This window comes from Phascolarctos cinereus, unplaced genomic scaffold, assembly GCF_003287225.1.
Source record: "Phascolarctos cinereus isolate Bilbo 61053 unplaced genomic scaffold, phaCin_HiC Scaffold_4;HRSCAF=312, whole genome shotgun sequence".
In the NCBI taxonomy this organism is placed as follows: Eukaryota; Metazoa; Chordata; class Mammalia; order Diprotodontia; family Phascolarctidae; genus Phascolarctos; species Phascolarctos cinereus.
The window spans coordinates 461,991,105-462,012,032 of NW_027555847.1; the positions used below are offsets into that span (position 1 = coordinate 461,991,105).

Here is a 20,928-nt window from a genome sequence, read left to right on the forward strand (position 1 = left end):
AATTCAAGTCCTAGCTCTAACACTTGCTAGCTGCATTACTGGAGGCAAATCATTAAGTCAATCAATGAGTATTTATTAAATATTTGCTAGCAAGTATTATTATTTCCATTTTATAGAGTCAGAGGTGTTAAGTGATTTTCCAGGGTCTTACTGCTAATAAGTGGCAAGGCTAGGCTTAGCATATTTAAATCCTTTCATTCCAAGTCCACTGCCCTTTGTAACATATTCCCTGACTTTCATTTCCCTTATATATACAGTGAGGATAAATACTCCATAAGGTTGTATTCCAGGGTCTTATTGTATCATGGAGGTAACACTAAGTTTTTGAAGGCTTTAGCAAGGGAATTCAACCTCTGTTAGGTCCCAACATGATGGAAAGGTTTTGAGTAATACCGTGCTGATGGAATCCTCCTTTATTTAAAATTTTTTTTTTTTCGGCAATTGGGTTTAAGTAAGTTGCCCAGGGTCACACAGCTAGTAAATGTCAAATGTTTGGTCTGAGGCTGGATTTGAACTCAGGTCCTCCTGACTCCAGGGCCAGTGCTGTATCCACTGAGTCACCTAGCTGCCCCTGGAATCCTCCTTTCTGAAGACCAGTACAGTGAGGCTTATCTCCAGTAGAACGAGAGGGCATTTGGTAATGACTTCTTTGGCTGTGGCAACCCATAAAACAAAGAAAAAGACAAAATTATTCCTAGGCTTGGGAGGTTCCCTTTTGCTTGAACAATGGTACAGGTAGTATTGGAAAAGGGAATAAAAGGTATTGAGTCTTTTTTTTTTGCCATTTGAAACATTAACTTAATTGTTGGTGTGCTAGATATGAGATCCTTGTCCAGTGACCAATGAATACACATATTGGTGGAGGAACTGAATTGTAGCAAACATTAACATTCTTCTTCTAAACAAAACCAGGAGGAAGTGATATTTTGATGAAGGGTGGCTCACAGATTATTCTTGGACAGGCAAATAAAGAAGTTGATAATTGTATTTTGCAAAAAGAAACATAATTTCCTGGGACATTTAGTCATCTCATTTTTGAGTACTCATGATAATTATTTGCAAAAAGACCATTGTAAAAATAATTGCATCTAATATACCAACAGTTGTTTTAAAGGATGAAGAGACAGAGAAATTCTGTGAAGAACTGAGTAAGAGCCTCTAAAAGCACAGATGCTTTGGTACTAGGTGACTTCAATGCGAAGTTGGGAATAGGTAAGGATGGGGAGAAGTTTGCTGGAAAATATAGAGCAATAATAAAGAATAAAAAATGCCCAAGACTTTTAGACTACAGAGAGACCTCTTATTTATGTATCATGAGCACTTAGTTTTAAAAATGTTTCATTGAAACCATTTGTCTTTGTATTACAGCCCTTTCAACCACCAACCAGAGTGAACCCTCTCATATGACAAAGAAAACAATTAAGCAGAAAAATCCTTTACATTTACTGCATCCTACAATCCTAATAACGTGTTGGTCTAATACTCCTCTGCCTCCTCATTATGAGTGGCGAGAAGTATGCTTCATAGTCTCTGCTTTAGGATCTTTACTGCGTTTTCCATTTCATTATAGAGCTTGATTTCTTTAGACAATCTTTTCCTTTACAGTGTTGGCATCATTATATGTTCTTCTCTTAGTTTTGCTTGTTTTGCTCAGCAACAGTGTATTTATATCTTGCCAGATTTCCCTGAATTTTTCATATTCATAATTTATTACTATATAATAATATTTGATTACCTTCATATACCACTATTTAAAAGTCATTTACTAATCAAGGGGCACTCACTTTGTTTCCCATTCTTTGCTACCAAAGAGTGCTGCTATGAATATTTTGGTGTATATGAGCCTCTGTAATTGTCTTTTAACTTTTTTGATTTAAATTCAATTCAATTTTATTTTCAGTTGAGAATTTTCTCATTTTGCCTTCTCTCCTTCTTTTGAGAAAACAAGAAAAACAAACCTCAGTAAAATATGTGTGTGTATGTGTGTGTGTGTGTGTGTGTATATATATATATATATACATGTATATGTATATATAGTTATGCAAAACAATTTCTCACATTAGCCATGTGTCCCCTTCTGTCCTACCCCAAAAAAGGAAAGAAAAGAAAATGTTTCAATCTGTACTCTGAATACATGAACTTTCTACATAGAGATAGCACACTTTATCATGAGTCCTTTGGCATTGTGGTTGGGCATTGGGTTGGTCAGAGTTCCTAAGTCTTTCAAAGCTGATTGTCTTTGTAATATTGTTGTTATTGTATAAATTGTTCGTCAGGTTCTGCTTTTATCACTTTATATCAATTCGTACAAGTATTTCCAGATTTCTTTTTCTTTTTGAAGCTGGCACTTTCATCATTTATCTTTGAATTCTTTGGAATATATGCCCACAGTGGTGGGCTTGCTGAGTTAAAGGGTAGGAAAAATTTAGTCACTTTTCTTGATTGATTCCAAAGGGAAATACAAAATGGCTGGAACACTTCATTGCTATGCCAACATTGACTGCTCCCACTGGATTAACTCCATTGTCTCCCAGTTTTATTCCAGGTGCATATTATCAGTCTAATCTTTTTTTCCCCCAGGAGACATTTCTTTGAAGGGAGAGGAATGAATAGGGCTGAAACTGAATAGCATAATGACTCCAAATGATATTTCTTACACATCTGTGATCTCTTTTGTGGAACATGTTCATTTTCAAATAAAAGCAGGGGAATTTTAGATTTAGAGTATACAAGAAGAGGTAATGAATGTCAAGAAGGACAACCTAATCGACCAGAACTAATGAGAACATTACTCTTAGTTTAAAAAAAATTCACACTATCATGAAATGAAAGTACTGCAGGCTTTGTGGGGGATGCTATTGACACCACATTCCACAACTTGTGAAAAATTTTCATCTCTAAGCACTTATAGTCACTGTGTCTCATGGTACCACTCCTACAAAAGAATTAATATCCTCCCTTTTTCTCAGGGGGCTTCAGAGATTCTCCCAGACCTCAGGACAGTTCCACGGTACAGAAAAAGAAGTTAGCTCAGCCAAAGTATTGGGGACAGAGATGGGAAGAGAGCCCACGCTTCCTTACTAGCAGTCTCATGATCTTTAATGACCTCTCTAGATACATCTCTCCTTTTAAAAAAAAAGAGTGATAGAATATAACATTCCCTGCATGTTCAGCAGTTGGAGGTAATGCCTAAGAGTCCTAGCGGGGAGTTCAGGAACCCTGGGGAAAGGGACTGGATCTTATTTAAACTTTTGCAATACTTTGCATACAGTATGCATTTGATAAATGCTTATTCAATGAATGAATCCAGGGCTAGAATAAAGCCTTTAATCCTATAGTTTGAGGTAAAAGGCAAAGCCCTCAGAGAGTTAGTTAGCACATTGGTGCATTCTATTTCAGTTGAAGGAGAAATAATTGATGTCTTCAGATCTTACTTTGGGGTGCAAGAATTAAATCGTGGGAGGCACTGGGAGAGGATGCCCCTGACAGAGAACCTCTCCAGCTGCATGGTTTTGGTCAATCAAATAATGCTGTTTGCACACATGCTAATGACTGTAATGAAGACTGAATACTTTAATTCAAGCAAATGAATTATTAGCTTTATAACAGAAATATAAACAGGATCTTAATGAATTTTCTAATGTATTTTGCTACTGATCTTGTCCAGTCTTTACTGAAAGCTGATCTGTAGGTAAAGAAAACCTGGGACTACTTTGTTCTTATGATTTCTGCTCCCTCATCAATATAAAGGTTATATATTTAGTGGTCCTGCCAGCGTTCTTCTATGAGAAGGTTGTTTTGGTTTTTTTAGTTATTTGATACTATTCCTGGACTCTTGGTATTTCAATCAAAAGATTTTGTTTCAGTTATATCTTCAGGTTCAGCCTCGAAGTCCAGTATACTTTCAAGGTGAGGCAGAAGACCTCCACATGGCCCATCCCAAATGCCTCCCTCTGGGTTCAGTGATGAATGATATTAATTTAATGGGGGGTGTGTGTGTGAGGTAATTGGGGTTAAGTGACTTGCCCAGAGTCACACAGCTAGTAAGTGTTATGTGTCTGATGCTGGATTTGAACTCAGATCCTCCTGACTCCAGGGTGGGTACTCTATCCACTGCACCATTTAGCTGCCCAGGACTCTCTTATTAAAGCAAGCAGATTCAGGTTTCTGAGGGCAGGAAAATATCCTAAATTTTTTTTCCAGAATCTAATACAATGCACACAGTAGACACTTCGTGTTGATTAAATGAATCCAGGATTCTTTTATATACCAATGAGTTTGTTGATTATGAATATTCTGTTGATTATTTGCCATGTTACAAAAATTCATAAAAACAGAATTAATTGAAAAGGCTAATGTAAGTATTCATTCATTTTGACTTAATCTTCTGCTTCCTTCTTTTTCCCTAGGTGTGATTATTGTGCCGAGTGCTGGTGTTGGTATTGTCTTAGGAGGTTACATTATAAAAAAGTTGAAACTTGGTGCCAGAGAATCTGCAAAACTAGCAATGATCTGCAGTGGTGTGTCTTTACTGTGTTTTTCAACGCTCTTCATTGTTGGATGTGAAAGTATTAACCTGGGTGGCATAAATATTCCGTACACAACAGGGTAAGTCTCTCTGCATGACTGAACAATAAATATTATTACAATCATGGCAAACCCTCTAAACACTTATGTATTCTACTGTGTTGTAGAATCCTAGGATGCTGTGTGCCTTTCTAATCGTTCCCAGGTGAATGTTTGATTGCTCTGCCTAGATTGCAGTTTCTTTCAAGAGCAGTGACCAAGCTTTTTAACTTCTTTCATATCTTTGTCCCTGCAAAGTGCTTTCTACAGTATGTTTCACCCAGATGATTTCTGCTGATGGTGAATGAATAAAATTAATAACAACTCACATTTGTGTACCACTTTTACAGCTCACAAAGCATTTTCCTAAGCAATAATCGCTTGAGACAGATAGTAAAAGTATAAGTGTCTTCTTCAAATCCAATTCACACATGAGTTAAGATATTATCCCGTGATATCATTAATCCTCTTTGAAAAATAAAACTAAGGACAAGTGACTACAATCCTCTTCAAATGAGAAGACTGAGAATCAGATTGAGCAAAGTCATTGACATAGTAATGTTAGAGGCAGGACTTGAATCCCAGCTTTCTAGACCTAAGTTTAAGTTTTTCTGCGTGAATAGAACCATTTCTTTTCAGAACTCATAAAAATGAAAAGATTCCATCACTCAAGCACATCAGAGGTGTTTCAGCATGCATTCATTACACAGGATTTCAGTGCTTATTTTTAAACATAAGGTTTCAGTTTATAAAGAAAATGTTTAGTTATTTTTTGATCTTTTATTTCATAATAAAGATCATGTTGCAATAAATTCCATTTGAAAATTTCTATTTCATTGAGGCAATTTAGAATGATGGAGAAATGACACTGATTAAATCATAAGAGTATATTATGTTAGTAAATATTATTTTGCTCCAAATATTGTTTTTCACATGGGGAAATTTATTTATTTATTTATTAAATTAAAAAAATTTTTTTTTTTTGGCTAGGCAATGAGGTTAAGTGACTTGCGCAGGGTCACACAGCTAGTAAGTGTTATGTGTCTGAGGCCGGATTTGAACTCAGGTACTCCTGACTTCAGGGCCAGTGCTCTCTCCACTGTGCCACCTAGCTGCCCCAGGAAATTTGTTTTTCTTACTGTTTTGCAAACAGAAATCATGTATGAGTTGTTCTTTGGTAGGTCCTAGTATTGGACATGGAAACAGATAATTAAACATGCTTTTTCTGATGAAGGATATCATTCAATGTGACATAAAAGGATTACTCATAACTTTTCCTTGAATAAAGCACATAGCCAAGATAACTTGTAAAATGAATAGAATTTGAATTTGATGTTGGGAAGACTTAGGTTAAAATCCTGCCACTGGTACTCACTAGCCATATAACGAAGGACAGTCAGTCAATAAATAATTATTGAGAACCTACTGTGTTCCACACACTGTGCTAAGCATTGGGGATACAAAAAGAAGCAAAAGACCATCCTTTCCCTCAAGGAGTTCACAATTTAATGGGAGATAATTCCGTTAATTTCTCTGAGCCTCCATTTTCTTACCTATAAAAGGAAGAGGTTATATTGAATGACCTGCAAGGTTCTTTCAGGCTTTCAAGTTGTGATCCTGTTGTGCTTTAGATTTGGGCTAATTTAGGCAGGATGTACAATAGAATGCTTTCTAGTGAGATGATGTGGAAAGTAAATCATATATGCTTTCTAGAACTGGAGTATTGGTTATTTCAGATATACTTCTATTTTGGATAAAACTCAAGCATATTGCACTTTGGAGAGACTGTCTAAAACTTGTCAGATATGAGACAAAAATCATTTACTTGATGTGGATTTCCCAGAGAAGTAATTTTCTAAAGCTCGGCAACAGGACAGCTCAAGCTGCTTTCATTTGAACAGTTTACCCATTTGAATGTGTTGGCAAAACAACTGAGGGAAACAAAACCCTAAATGATGAGCCACTGATGAGATGTCTGGTTTCTGACTTTAAATACAGCTTTGATTTTCCTCTAGATGTAAATTGAGTTTCATGTATGTATTTCCAAGTCACTTAGGTTGTAAAAGAAAAAAAAAAGAGAGAGAGAAACAAAATAAAAAACTCCTATCAAGATTATAAGTAAAAGACATAGTTTCCTCCTGTGCTACTCTACGTGGTGAGATCATACAAGGTAATTGGCAGTCAGGTATACTGTTGCTTATGGAACACAGTACAGACATCTGTGGCTAACATTCATGGGATATCCATAAATATATATCATATTTTGGGTTAAACTGACTCAGGGTCTTAAGAAACCTTGTATGAAAGGTCAGATTTACTTCTGAAAAAAATATTCATTTTAAACATTCTTTAAAAATTTTGAGTTTTAAATTTTCTTCCTCCCCCACCCCTTCCCCACTTGCTAAGTTCAATTATATTTTAAAATGTATGTGTGAAATCATGTAAAGCATATTTACATATTAGCCATATTTAAAAAGAAGGAAAAATAAAGAAATAAAATAAATTGTACTTTAATGTGCACTCAGAGTTCATCAGTTCTCTGTGTGAGGATGGATAGCATTTTTTCCTCTTGAGTCCTTTGGAGATGTCTTGGATCATTGTATTGATCAGAGCATTGATCACGTCTTTCACTGTTGAATATCATTATAACATTGCTGTTATGTGCATAATGATCTCTCGATTCTTCTCAGTTCACTTTAGATCAGTTCATATAATTCTTGCCCTGTTTTTCTGAAACCATCCCCCTCATCAGTCATTTCTTATAGCACAATAGTACTACATAAAATCATGTGCCACAACTTGTTCAGCCATTTGCCAATTGATGGACATCCCCTTGATTTTCTGTTCTTTGACACCACAAAAATGCTGCTTATAAATATTTTTGTACATGTAGGTCTTTTTCCTTTTTCTTTGATTTCTTTGGGATATAGACCTAGTAATAGTGGTATTGCTAAATCAAAGGGTATGCACAGGTGTTTTTTGTTTGTTTGGTTTTGTTTTCAGTAGCGTAGACTTAATTTACAGAAGCATATACAGTTTAGCTCAGGTGAGTTATTTTTTTAGAATGAATCTTCATTTCTAGGTTGATAGAAATTGTGCTGTCACACATTCAACTAGACCTGTGTGAGCATAGTTCCAAATTCTTCTCCAGAATGGTTGGACCAGTTCACTACTCTGCTCATACTTCATTAGTGTACCTATTTTCCCACATCCCCTCCAGCATTTGTTATTTCTGATAGGTATGAAGTGTAGTACCTCAGAATTGTTTAAACGTACATTTCTCTAATCAATAATGATTTAGATCATTTTTTTCATATGGCTATAGATAGCTTTGATTTCTTCTGAAAACTGCCTATTGGGTGTTACCCCAGCGATATCGTGAGACTAGGGCTGTGGTGGTACATAATTTTTTAAGGACCAACGAACATTCCAACTACGGGTTTGCGCTTTCCACAAGTTCCGTTCAAATGTGCCTGTTCAGTAACAGATACTGTAATGTAATATAGTCTATTCATTTCTCTTACCTAGCTACTTCCTATCCTGATTTTTGCCTCAAGCAAAAGGAGGCCAGGGGTTAGTTGTTATTGTTGTTTAATTGGTTTTCAGTCGTGTCCTTTTTGTGACCCTCTTTGGGGGTTTTCTTGGCAGAGATACTGGACTGATTTGCCATTTCCTTCTCCAGCTCATTTTACAGATGAGGAAACTGAGGCAAAGAGGGTTAAGTGACTTGTCCAGAGTCACAAAATTAATGCATGTCTGAGGCCAGATTTGAACTCGGGAAGATGAGTCTTGCTGACTGCAGGTCTGGCACTCTGTCCATTGCACCACCCAGCTGCTCTAGGAGTTAGTTAGAGGTGCACACAATTTAAAATTAGAAGAGTCAAATTTCTGCCTGAATGTTAGGAATTTTCCTAACTTAGGGCTCTGAGCTATCATCATATTACTAACATTTGGTTTTCTATAAACTTCCTCTAAAACCTCAGAGGAGGGGACACCTGAACAAAAGGGCCTATATTGCCCCCAGGATACACAGCTAATTGTTCTAACAGTGTGTGCTGGTTAAATCTCCCTGGAGAAAGGAGAGTAGAAAGGAGGGGACCTGACTAAAGAAAAGTTCACACCCTAAACCACTCCCTAGGGAAGAGACTGGAAAGGTCTCAGAACATTGAGTTCTGTCCCTATTTAGCCTGGGAGATGGAGCAGAAAGGATAGCTTTGGGTGTCCTCCGCCAATGTTCCACTCTACAGCTATACCCACTGATTACACTTACACTGAAAACACACACATGTAGTCACACACAGAAGCACACACAGAAACAAATACTATATTAAATTCATTTGTGTTTAGAAGCTTTGCCTCCACTTCATGGCAGTGATTATTTTCTATTTAAACAACTTAGTGGCAACACTGACCTCTCTCTGCTAGATCAATGCCTTTATCAAAAAAGATTTCATCCCTTTTGTCCTTTGCCCTTTGAGGTCTTAAGTTTGAAACTTAATATGATAAACAAAGATATCATCTCTGCTAAAGCAGGCAGTTTGCTTTCAGAAATCTTTGCCACTGTATTACAAGCAGAAGCCTGACATGTAGTACATTGTGATTTAGGCCAGAAATAAATGGAATGTTAACAATTTTTTGGAACAGAAAAATCAAACAGCGTATTTGATTGAAATATTTCTGTTTGTGTGTATTTTATTCAGAAATTTGAATTATTTTAAATTTTATTTAACTTAATTTTGTATGTGGCTTAAGGATCCTAACCAGAACCTGCTCTTCCCCCCCCCCCACAAATGTTCATGTTACAGGCTGCTAGGTGGCATAGTAGGGGCAGCTAGGGGACACAGTGGATAAAGTGCCAGTCTGAAGTAAGACTCATCTTCCTGAGTTCAGATCTGGCCTCAGACACTTGCTAGTTGTGTGACCCTGGGCAAGTCCCTTAACCTTGTTTCCCTCAGTTTCCTGATCTGTAAAATGAGCTGTAAAATAAGGAAATGGCAAACCACTCCAGTATCTTTGGCAAGAAAACTCCAAATTGGGTCACAGAGAATTAGACGCAACTGAAAAGTGACCGAACAATAACAAAAAGAGGTGGGGTAGTCAATAGTGTGCTTCACCTAGAGTTAGGAAGGTCTGAGTTCATGCTAGCTGTCTGACCCTGGACAAGTTACTATCGACCTCAGTTTCCTCATCTGTAAAATGGGGTTTTGTAAAAGTAATATCACTTCTCCCCCAGGGTTGTTGTGAGAAAAAGATGAGATATCTGTAAAATGCCTTACAGACCTGAAAGTGCGATATAAATCATGATGCGCTATTATTGTTATACTCTTTCAAAAGTAGAGATACCCTTTAGTTAGATTTCCTCAAATTTTGGTCCAAGGCTCCACAAATAAAAAATGTTGCGTATTTCTTTAATAATCATCCATAAAACTTGTATACATTTCAAAGAGCTAAGCTTTTTAGAACAAAAATAGAATAAAACTATAATCCCTAAACTATGACGATGATAAAGCTTAACCCTAGTTGAGTCTTGCTTTATATTCCTGTATTTTTTATGCAGATTTTAGGACTTATACCTTAGGTTTATTGAACAGGTTTCTCCAGTGGAATTTAATCTCTTTGAGGGTAGGGAGTACTTTTCATTTTTGACCCATAATAATGGCTAATAATAGCTAACATTTTTATAGTGTTTACTGTGTGCCAGGCGCTGTGCTAAGTGCTTTACAATTATTATTTCATTTGATCCTCACAACTCTGGGAGATAGGTGCTATTACTATTCTCATGTTTTAGAAGAGGAAACTGAGGCAAAGAGGGGTTAAATGACTTGCCCGGGTCATGTAGCTCCTAAATGCTTGAAGTCAGATTTGAACTCAGGTTTTTCAGGCCCAGTATTCTATCTACTGTGCCATCTAGCATGGTGCGCTCTATTCAGTAAGTGAAATAAATAGTTGTTTAATTAAACTGAACTTTTTAAATCAAAGAAGTTGCAATAAAGCATTTGTTTAAAGAAGTGCATGGAATTGAAAGAAATGGATAGTGAAATGTCAGCCAAATGTATAGGGGGTTCTTAACCTGGAATCCATTGAACATTTTTTTTTGAGGCAATGGGATTAAGTGACTTGCCTAGGGTCACACAGCTAGTAAGTGTCTGAGGCTGGATTTGAATTCAGATCCTCCTGACTATAAGCTCAGTACTCTATCTACTGAGTTACCTAGCTGTTGCTCCATGGAAGTTTTAAAGCATTTTTAAAAATTGTATTTCAATATGATTGGTTTCCTTTGCAATTCTATGTATTTTATATTATGCATTTAAAAGCATTATTCTGAGAAGAGGTCAGGAACTTTCCCCAGATTAACAAAGGGATCCAGTAAAGAAACCAAAGCAAACCAAAACAAAAAAAAGGTTAAGAAGCCCAAACATCCCAGACCACTTTTTTTTAAGGCAATTGGGGTTAAGTGACTTGCCCGGGGTCACACAGCTAGTAAGTATCAAGTGTTTGGTCTGGGGCTGGCTTTGAACTCAGGTCCTCCTGACATCAGGGCCGGTGCTCTATCCACTGCGGTCACCTAGCTGCCCCCTCGACCACTTTTTAAATGGTTGCACAAACCCTCTAGAGTTTATCTCTTCTCACATTGAAGCCCAACACCCTGTACCAGGTGCTCAGTCATTGCTGGCTGAATTGAAACAGTTGTTTTTGTATTTCAATATGTCCAGAATGTTGGAGTTCATAGTCATTGGATGCAGACAGGAGGTGAATCAAACTTCCTAATTAAAACTGCAAGGGAAGCTCTAGGTACTAAGAATATAATTACTTGAGTTGGAAATGAATCAGTATATCAGCTGGAGCCTGGATAATGAAAAATCATCAAAAGCTCAGGTCTGAATCCTCTAAGTGTCTCAAACAGTAATGACAATAAAATCACAAAAGGACACTAGTTCCATATCGGTGCCAAAGAAATAAGTCTGATTATTAAATCATCTAAACTACTTTCCCCCAAAACTTTGTTACCTAACCTTAGCATTGGGTTCTGATTATGAAGTGTGGTCAACTATTACTTTCTTTGTAATGCTGCAATAGATACTCTGTTGGATGGAGACCACAGTGCTTCTCACTAAGGAAGATAAATGGAGTTGACTTAAATATACTTAAGTTTTAATAACTTTTCCCCTAAATACTTGATTAAGAAACCTTTTTTGTTTTGCAAGGCGTAAAAACAGAATGTTGACATTATTAGATTATTATATCATGGTAGGGGAAACTGGATTTATACTCCATAGATTTGGTAAGTGAAGAGACAGGGTATCCTCTATGTCTTCATCTGCCTGTCTATCTCTCTGTCTCTATCTCTGTCTTTCTGTCTGTCTCTGTCTCTTTCTCTGTGTTACTATCTCTCTGTCTCTCTCTTTTTCCCTTGGTAACTCCCTTTATTTTACAAAGATCTTAGCACTAGAGGAGATCTCATGGATTTAGCTTGACTCTCTTTTTAAAAATAAGGCAATAACGTAGTGGCAGAGTCTGTATGGACTAAAAATTAGAACTCCTGACATTTAATTGCTCATTCTATTATATTGCATCGACTCTTTGAAACTGGTCAGTACAGCTTCGATAATCCTATGTACTAGTCATCCCAGCTAGACAACACTTCCTTCCTGATCTCCTTTAAATCCACTCTCTTCAAGGCATAGGAAGACCTGAGTTCAAATCTGGCCTCAGACATTTACTAGCTGTGTGACCCTGGGCAAGTCATTTAATGCTGCCTTGAAACAGCTGAACACTCTTCTCTATCAATGTCCCTCCATTTGTACTGATTTCATTTCTTTTTTCCACTGCTGGAATCAAGTTGATAAGCTATAACCATGCAATGGCTTGCATGTGATGCTTCATTTTAAGGCAAATCCGTGTAATGACAAAAATGGCTTATTTTATTATTTTTTTGGTCTTGCAGTTGTTAACGTATGCTTTAGGATTATCTATGCTATCTTTAGTCATATTTTTTGGATTAGGTTAGCTAGCTATATATAGGAATTGCCAGATAGGTTTGGAAATAAAAGTAAAAGCCTTTTTATTCATGAGGAAAATTAGTTTTATGATGTAGTCAGGATTATGGAGGGCCTCAAGATCGTACCATATGAGGATTAGTTAAAGGAATTGGGAAGAGTTAGCATGGCAAAAAAGGGAAGGAAATATGGCAGTTCAAATGTTTTAAAAGCTATTATGGGGAAGAAAGATTAGCTTTTTTCTGCTTGGTCCTAGAGAATAGAACTAGGAGTAATGGCTACAAGTAGCAGAGTCAAATTTAAGCTTGCCATAAGCAAATTTTTTTTTCTAACAATTGGAGTTATCCTGGAGTGGAATGGGCTTTCTTTGGAGCAGTGGATTCCCTGTCATGGTAGATCTTCATATAATATCATTTCCTCTATATGTGAGTGTATATATCCTTTAAATATTCGAACATAGCTATCCTACTCCTCTCTATACTTCTGTTTCCCTCCCTACCCCAGTCCTCTTTTCTTCAAGCTAAACAAGCTCAGCTCTTTTAACTAATATTCTCATGGTGTGTTCTCCAAGCAAAAGCAATGCATATTGGAGAGGGGGTTTTTGCTTAGGGGGCCTCCTGCTGAAGGCCTTCCAACTCGAAGATTCTGTGAAAGCCAAACACAGTAGATGCTCCAGAAATGGATGTTGAATTGAATTCCATTTTATTTTCAGAGTTCCAACAGAGGCATGAGGTTTGAGTCCTCTCCTGTTCCACTTGACATCTTTCCTGGGCATTAAAATGATTTAACTGTGGCCTCATCATACTCTTGTGTCAAAGTTAAGAAACCATGTGTACCTTCCATAAAGACAGATCCAAGTCAGACCTAAAGATAACAATCTAATCTTACACAGTCAGCTTTGCTTAAGAACAAAAGCAGAAAATGCTGATGTATATCGTTGAAGCATCTTGTTGGCTAGGCAAATTGCAGACATTTTTTTTTCTTTCTGCGATTTGCTGACTGAAAAGGGAAAGATCACTTGATATTTCTATAGCTTTAGGGTTAGTTAAATGTTTTGAATTCCGTGAAAGAAATATGAAAGCTTTTCCTCCTCAGACTCAGTTGAAAGCTTGTGATTTTAATTAAGTCCCTTGTAGTGTTAAGCAGATATGTATCAGGAATCCAGATGTTGTGGAGGATTCAAGCTTCTAGTCAGTTAATAACATGGTTCACAAAATTCCTGCTGTAATTGGAAGTGTGGAAAAATTTGAGGTCCTTATTTTTCAGTATGAACAGGATTTTCTCAGATGTTTTTAACTAGTTTCATAAAACCATTTTAAATCCATGTTTAAAACCCATATTTAAATTTTGTTCATATGTTTTATAAGGAATATACAGTTCTGGGTTTGCATCACAGATGACTAATCAGTATCACAGGTATTAAATATTCTGAGTCTGCTATTTGAAGTCCTAATGTATATAAATTTCAGATCACTGCTGGCTTAATAGTTGCCAGTCAGAAAATCAATGGCGGGGAGGGGGGAGGATTGTGGGGTTGGAGGGGAGTGCTTATTGGAAAATGACCACCTTTTTGTAGAGAAAATAAGGATAGAACTCAAACTCAGCACAGCTTCGTATGGCTATTTCTGTGTCTTATTTTCCTTTGTGGGCAGAGGAAAGGAAAGAAACTTTTTTTTTTTTTGGTGAGGCAATGGGGTGAAGTGACTTGTCCAGGGTCACACAGCTAGTAAGTTTCAAGTGTCTCAGACCAGATTTGAACTCAGGTCTTCCTCACTCTGGGGTGGGTGCTCTATCTACTGCATCATGTATCTGCCCCAAGGGAAAGAAACTCTTGATATTAGAAGAGGCAAATTAAGACCTTCTCTGTGATTAATAGGAAACAGAAATAGAAAAAGATATTCATTCCTACTAGAGAAAGCAAAATTCCTGATAAAGAAGAAAGCTGGGTGGGACTAGCCTTTGACTACAAATTTACTTTTTATGGTGGTGGAAAGGTATCTTGAAAAGAGTACTGAATTGGGATTTCTGTATCCAAATTGTCCCACTCCAGTGACCTACTGCTTGAGCTAGTGTTACATCAATCAGTCTGTCTACAGTTACTAGCAGCTACTATGTGTTAAGCGCTGTGCTGAGTGGAAAAGATACAAAATACGAAATAATTAACAGAAGGAAAGGTGTTGGAATTAAGAGGGGTTTGGAAAGGTTTCCTGTAGAAGATGGGATTTCAGTTGGTACTTAAAGGTGGCCAAGGAAGTCAATGGGTGGAATTGAGGGGGGAGAGCATTTCAGACATGAAGGACAGCCAAGGAAAATGCCCAGAGATGGAGTGTCATGTTCATGGAACAGCCAGGAGGCCAATGTTATTGGATCAAAGAGTATTTTTGTGTATGTGGAGTAACTGGAAATTGGAAAGGTAGGTGAAGGGTAGGTTATAGAGGGCTTTGAATGACAGAGCATTTTGTATTGATTCTGTAGGTGATAGGCAGTCACTGGAATTTGTTGGGGGGGGTGGTCACATGGTCAGAACTGTGCTTTCTAGAACTTAAGGAAAAGAAGTAGAGACCTGAACTCCTAAAAGCAAACCATGGGGTTTACTGATAATCCACAAACTATCCATATTCCTATATATAAAAAGGACATGGTGCTAATCAGCTTGATGGCCACCTAATTTTTCAGAGTTCTGTTCTGGTCTTTGAGAAGGAAAGCAGCCTTGAGGTAAATTCTAGGAAAACTAGTCCTGTCCAGACATATAGATTGGGTCTAGGTGGCAGCGACAGTGTGTCAGGGTAGTATTACATGCCTAAGCAGGACAAAGGGAGCTGTAATCTGTTGCAAATGTACTAAAACTAAGGTAAGCAGACTCCAGACACCTTTTGAACACAGTTGTCATGAATAAGCCAGATAAGAATTCACACTAGGCGTGGCACAATTTCTTTGGTGTCAGAGGATGCCACTTATCGACACTTCAGTTACTCTGGCTGTTTCTGTCTACCTGTTCTTCCCCCCTCCCCACACTATCCTAGAGAAGGGACTCAGGATGGTCTTTTTATTTCATTCTTGGTGCAGGTCCTTATCACTTCATGCCTGTTCCAATAGCCTGCTGGTTGGTCACCCTGCCTCAAATCTTTTTCTACTCCAGTCTGTCCATCACTCAGCTGTCAAATTGATTTTCTTCTCTGACCATGTCACCTCCTCCATTCTCCTCTCTCTGCCTCGACTCAGCCGACTCTAGTTACTTCCTATCATCTCCAGCATCAAATATAAAATCCCGTTCGGCTTTTAAAGACCTTTAAAACCCATCCCCTTCCTACTTTCCAGTCATACTTTCCTCCATATACTCTGTGGTCCAGTGACACTGACCTCTTTACTGTTCCTCTCACAAGACACATTTATGTCCTGATTCTGTGCATGTCACTGGCCATTCCCCAGGCCCCTTCTCTCTCCTTCCTTCTGTTCTTGGTTTCATTCAAATCCCCACTAAAATCCCACCTTATGCACGAAGCCTTTCCCGTCCCCCATAATCCTAGTGCCTTCCCTCTGAGATTATCTCCAATACACACACAGATACATAAATGTATATACACAGATATACACAATGCGTAGTTGTTTGCATATTATCTCTGACATTAGACTATGAACTCTTTGAGAGCAATGATTTTTTAAAGAATCATTCTTTGATTTAAAGGACTAAAATAATTTAATATGATGTACAAAATAAAGCTAAAAGAAATTCTTCCAAATTCATAGACTCGTAGAACACTAAAATAAAAAGAACCTTGTAGAGATTATTAAGTCCAGTACTCTTATTTTATAAGGAAAGAAACTAAGACTCAGTTTAAGTAAATGATTAACATCACACATTGACTTAACATAGTGCCTGCCGCTTAGAAGTTAATAAATGCTTATTGAATGGATCTGTTGACAGTGTACCTCTTAATGGAGTAGTATTTCTCCCTAATGGAATATAATAAGCTCCTTGAGAGCAGGGACCATTTTTTTGTCTTTGTGTCTTCTATGCTTAGTGTAGTGTTTGGTATGTAATTGGTGCTTAATTGATGCTTATTAAATTGAATTGAGTTGGTTGGGCTGTAGGATTACCTGAGTATCTTGAGCCAGCTGTTTATCCTCTCTAGTCCTCAAATTATCTCATGTATAAAACAAAGGGGTTGCATTGAACAGTCTTAGGTATCCCTTCTGCTCCAGAACCTATGACCTGAAGGTTGACATTTTACAACTGAATGGCTTTTTGATTCAAACAAATTTAGGCTGAGCTAGAAAATAACTTTCTAATCAAAGCCTTTGTATAAGATTAATACTATAATGCATTCAGCTAGGAGATGGATTAGACAGATGACCTTTATCGTCAAACTCTACAATGCTCTATTTTTATTATTCTGGTTATGGATTAGTGGGAAAAGTATAAACATGGGAAGTGAGGTAGAATGAAAGTTCTCAGGACTAGAAATTAAGGGTTAGCATTTGTGTAATGCTTTAAGGCTGAGAATGCCTCACCTATGTTATATCATTTGATCCTCAGCAGCAACTCTGGGAAGTAGGTACTGTGGTTATCCTCATTTTACAGAGGAGGAAACTGAGGCTGAGAGAGGTTAAGTGATTTTCCTTGGGTCAGAGGCTGGTTAGAGTCCAAGGCAGTATTCACACCTGGTCTTCCTTCAAGTCCAATACTCTATCTATGCATTGGACACTTAGAGGCTTTGTTGGGGGATTTGAGGTTTAGCAGGTTCTGACTTTACTACTAATGGTCAATCTGTGTTGTTAATCATTTACTTAAACTCTGAGTCTTTGTTTCTTTATAAAATAAGATTATTGGACTTTATAATCTCTACAGGGTCCTTTTTATTCTAGCGTTCTATGACTCTATGAAATTGGAAGTATTTATTTATTTGAGCTTTATTTTGTACATCATATTAAATTATTTTAGTATTTAGTATATTTACCTGATTTTAGTGTTTAATATTATTTTACAATTTAAATTTTTTTAATTAAAAATTTGAAAATTTTAAAAGTTTTCACAATTTTAAAAAAATTTAACACTTTAAAAAAATGTTGTTATAAATAAGGACTGGAAAATTTGTGGCTGTCATCTGAATCTCAGTTGAGAGGCAGCATGGGTTTAGTGAATGGAAGGCCTGCTTCAGAGAAAGGAAGACCTGGGTTCAGGTCTGACCTCTGACACATAATGGCTGTGTCAGCCTGGGCAAGTCACTTAATTTATTAGTTCTTAGGGCAATTCTCTAAAACTCTACATTATAGGAATTTTTTTGTTGTTGTTCGTTTATTTTTCTGCATTTAAAGCTCTTCAAAACTAGCCCCATCCTACCTTTCCAGGCTCACTGTCCATTTCTCCCATCCACTTTTGGGTTAGCCACAATGTCCTTTTTTTTTTTGTTTGTTTCTGCCTCATTTTCCATGGGGCCCACACAGGGTGGTTGGCCAATCTGCATTTCTTTTCTTTTCTTTTTTTAGGCTAGGTAATGGGGTTATGTGACTTGTCCAGCTAGTGAGTGTTATGTGTCTGAGGCTGGATTTGAACTCAGATCCTCCTAATTCCAAGGCCAGTGCTCTTTCCGCTGTGCCACCTAGTTGCCCCGTACACTGTCCTTCTTGTTCTTCACATACAAAACACTTCATCTCTACATCTTTGCGCCAATTAAGAGGATAAGTAGTGGAGAGATTGCCAGGCCTGAAGTCAAGAAGACTGAGTTTAAATCTGGCTTCAGATGCTTACTAGCTGTATGACCCTGGGTAAGTCACTTAACTTCTGCCTGCCCCAGTTTCCTCAACTATAAAATGGGGATCATAATAGCACCTATTTCCCACGGTTGTTGTGAGGATCAAATAATATAATATTTGTAAAGTGCTTAGCACGGTACCTGTCACACAGTAGGCTTATATTTCCTCCCCATTAACCTCATCGATTCTCACTAAGGACTTAGCAATAGCAAATTTATTTAATGACATATGCCCTATGGTTTGTGGGACAGTATTATTTTGAAGGGACTGTTGTGAGTAGCAGGGACCTGCCATTTTGGGGAACTACATATTAAACTGATATCATGTCAATTTCATTAGTCAGCTGGGTAAATGCAATACTTCCCTGCTCTGTTCTCACTAAAAATACAATAAAACCATAATAAAACACAGCGGTCTTTCAGAGACCCCATTTTTATTATGTGACAGTCAACTATAAACCATCAATTTATGAGGGACCCTGCATACTTGCAAAATACACACACACACACACACACACACACACACACACACATTAAATTAATTCTTTTGCTGCAACTTGCAGATTTTCATGGCTTAAGGTAAGCTCTTATTTAAAGAAATCTACTTGGGAGAAGATATTTTGTCAAAAATTCTTTTATCAAATGAATGTGTCTGTTTATTAGTGAAATGCCTATGTAATCTTTTCCCAAAGGAGTGCCATGGCTTTCTAGTAGATCTTACTATATCACACACCCCAACAGTACATTCACTTTAGGGTAATGAGTGGTATCTGGCTGCTCCTATTTTCAGTTTAGAATACAAGCAAAAGAATTCTATTCCACTGTGCTTTCTGGACCGAGAAACTTTTGAGTAAGTCACTATTATCCTCAGGCGTGACTTCTGTCAACTCTACTTAGAGATCAACCACAAAAATCAGCTCTCTTTTGAGGGTTGGATTATGTCCCCCTCTTGGACTCTCCCCTCCCTTTCCCTCTCCGCCTGCCCAATTCTTTTGACTACAAGCCTTCTACTTCCCTTTCATTAGTATTTGGCTCTCCTACATTGGTCTTCGTAGAGTGTTTCATATTTTCTAATTTCTTTGCATCATACATCACAACCTCATCTTGTCCAGATAGTCAAACACATTCTGAGTTGGCCTGGAGCTATGTTTCACTTACTGTGTACCAGAAGGCTTTTGTCTTTCTGGAATCAGTAGGTTATATGTTTGTTTGCTATTTCTCTTTCAGGTCTTCCCTCTTGCCTGGATACCCATTTAGATGAATAAATTAGAGTTGTTTAATAATTGTCTCAGAAATTAAAAATTGTAAATCATTTTGCAGATGCATTAAATCATTGCAAAATAATTGTGAATCATCCTGTAAACCATAAACCAGAGAACTGTAAATCATTTTGCTGCATACATTCTAAATAGCAATGGTGATAACTATCTTTGGAAGCTGTTGAAATTTACCATTTTATAGGATGATTTTTTTTATTGGATAGACCCTTCACTGAACATTATTTTTACTATCAGTTTTTAAAGTGCTTGTCAGAGACAGTGGATACACAGAAAAGAATTGTGATGATAAAGTGCTAATAGGGATTAATTCATCTAGTTCTATGGATCTTTGACAAGTTTTTCCACCCATGTAAGCAAGGGATATGAATTAAAATAACTATTCTTTCTTGCTTGGTTTAGAAGTTTCTCTTAGCCATATTTTTATTTTACTTTTTTAAAAAATTAAATTCAAAGGACTCATTTCTCAAAATAGGAAATAGGCAAGAGCAGAAAAGCCCTTAGGAAAAAGTGATGTTTTGAGATTTCCAGTCTGATGCTTGGTTGGCTTTCTTTGTTGTAAAATCACTTAACTAAAAACATGGCTTTGCACATAACACTTCCTCAATAAGTATTTGTTGAATGAATGAATGACTTTTCTGTAAAGATAATTTCTAGCTAAGAGATGGTGGGTGAAGAGTTAAAAGGAAGGGAAATAATTATCTAAAAAGAGCTATGCTGTCAGTCGAATACAAATATTCAACACCTATTAAGTGGAAGACATGGTGCTGAGTGCTCAGCCTAGCCCTTCACGTGATCCCCTTTGGAATCTGCCTGATTTGTTATTTTGCCAAATACCCCATTCTCTCTCAGGAGTGATGCTTTGGGCTTAGGCATTCTTGAAGGAGGGCAGACCTAACTCACTGCTTTCTTTATTGTATCACTGAATAGCTATACCACTATGTTGATTCCAAAATTTTTTGGGAAAAAGAAACCCAACACTTTTCTTTCCATTTTTTAAAGGTAATTCCACGCACAGAAATTAATTCCTACCCATTGCACAGGGAGGATTATAGAGATAAATGTGAAGATGTGTGAGGGGGATTTGTGCTATTTGTGACCTTTTCATTTACATTGTTGGACTCATTGTGTATTTTGTTGGTACTGTTTATTTTGTGTTCCATTGGTTCATACAAATCTGCTCACATTTTCTGAATTCCTTATATTTGTCATTCTTATTGCACTGTAATATTCCATTCCATTAATAGGCTATAGTTTATTTAGTCATTCCCCGAGCAATGGACACCCGCTTTGCTTTGAACTCTCTAGTCTCACAAAGAATGTTGTTATGAATAC

General features: G+C 37.2%; 1 protein-coding gene across 1 annotated transcript in view; it reads left to right on the plus strand.

Annotated features, from left to right (window-relative positions):
- The window catches only part of SLCO5A1 (solute carrier organic anion transporter family member 5A1), a 165,042-nt gene that overhangs the window by 119,204 nt on the left and 24,910 nt on the right, over positions 1-20,928 (plus strand). The window contains 1 exon segment of the mRNA XM_021002071.2: positions 4,410-4,608. Within this exon segment, the coding sequence (XP_020857730.1) occupies positions 4,410-4,608 (199 nt within the window).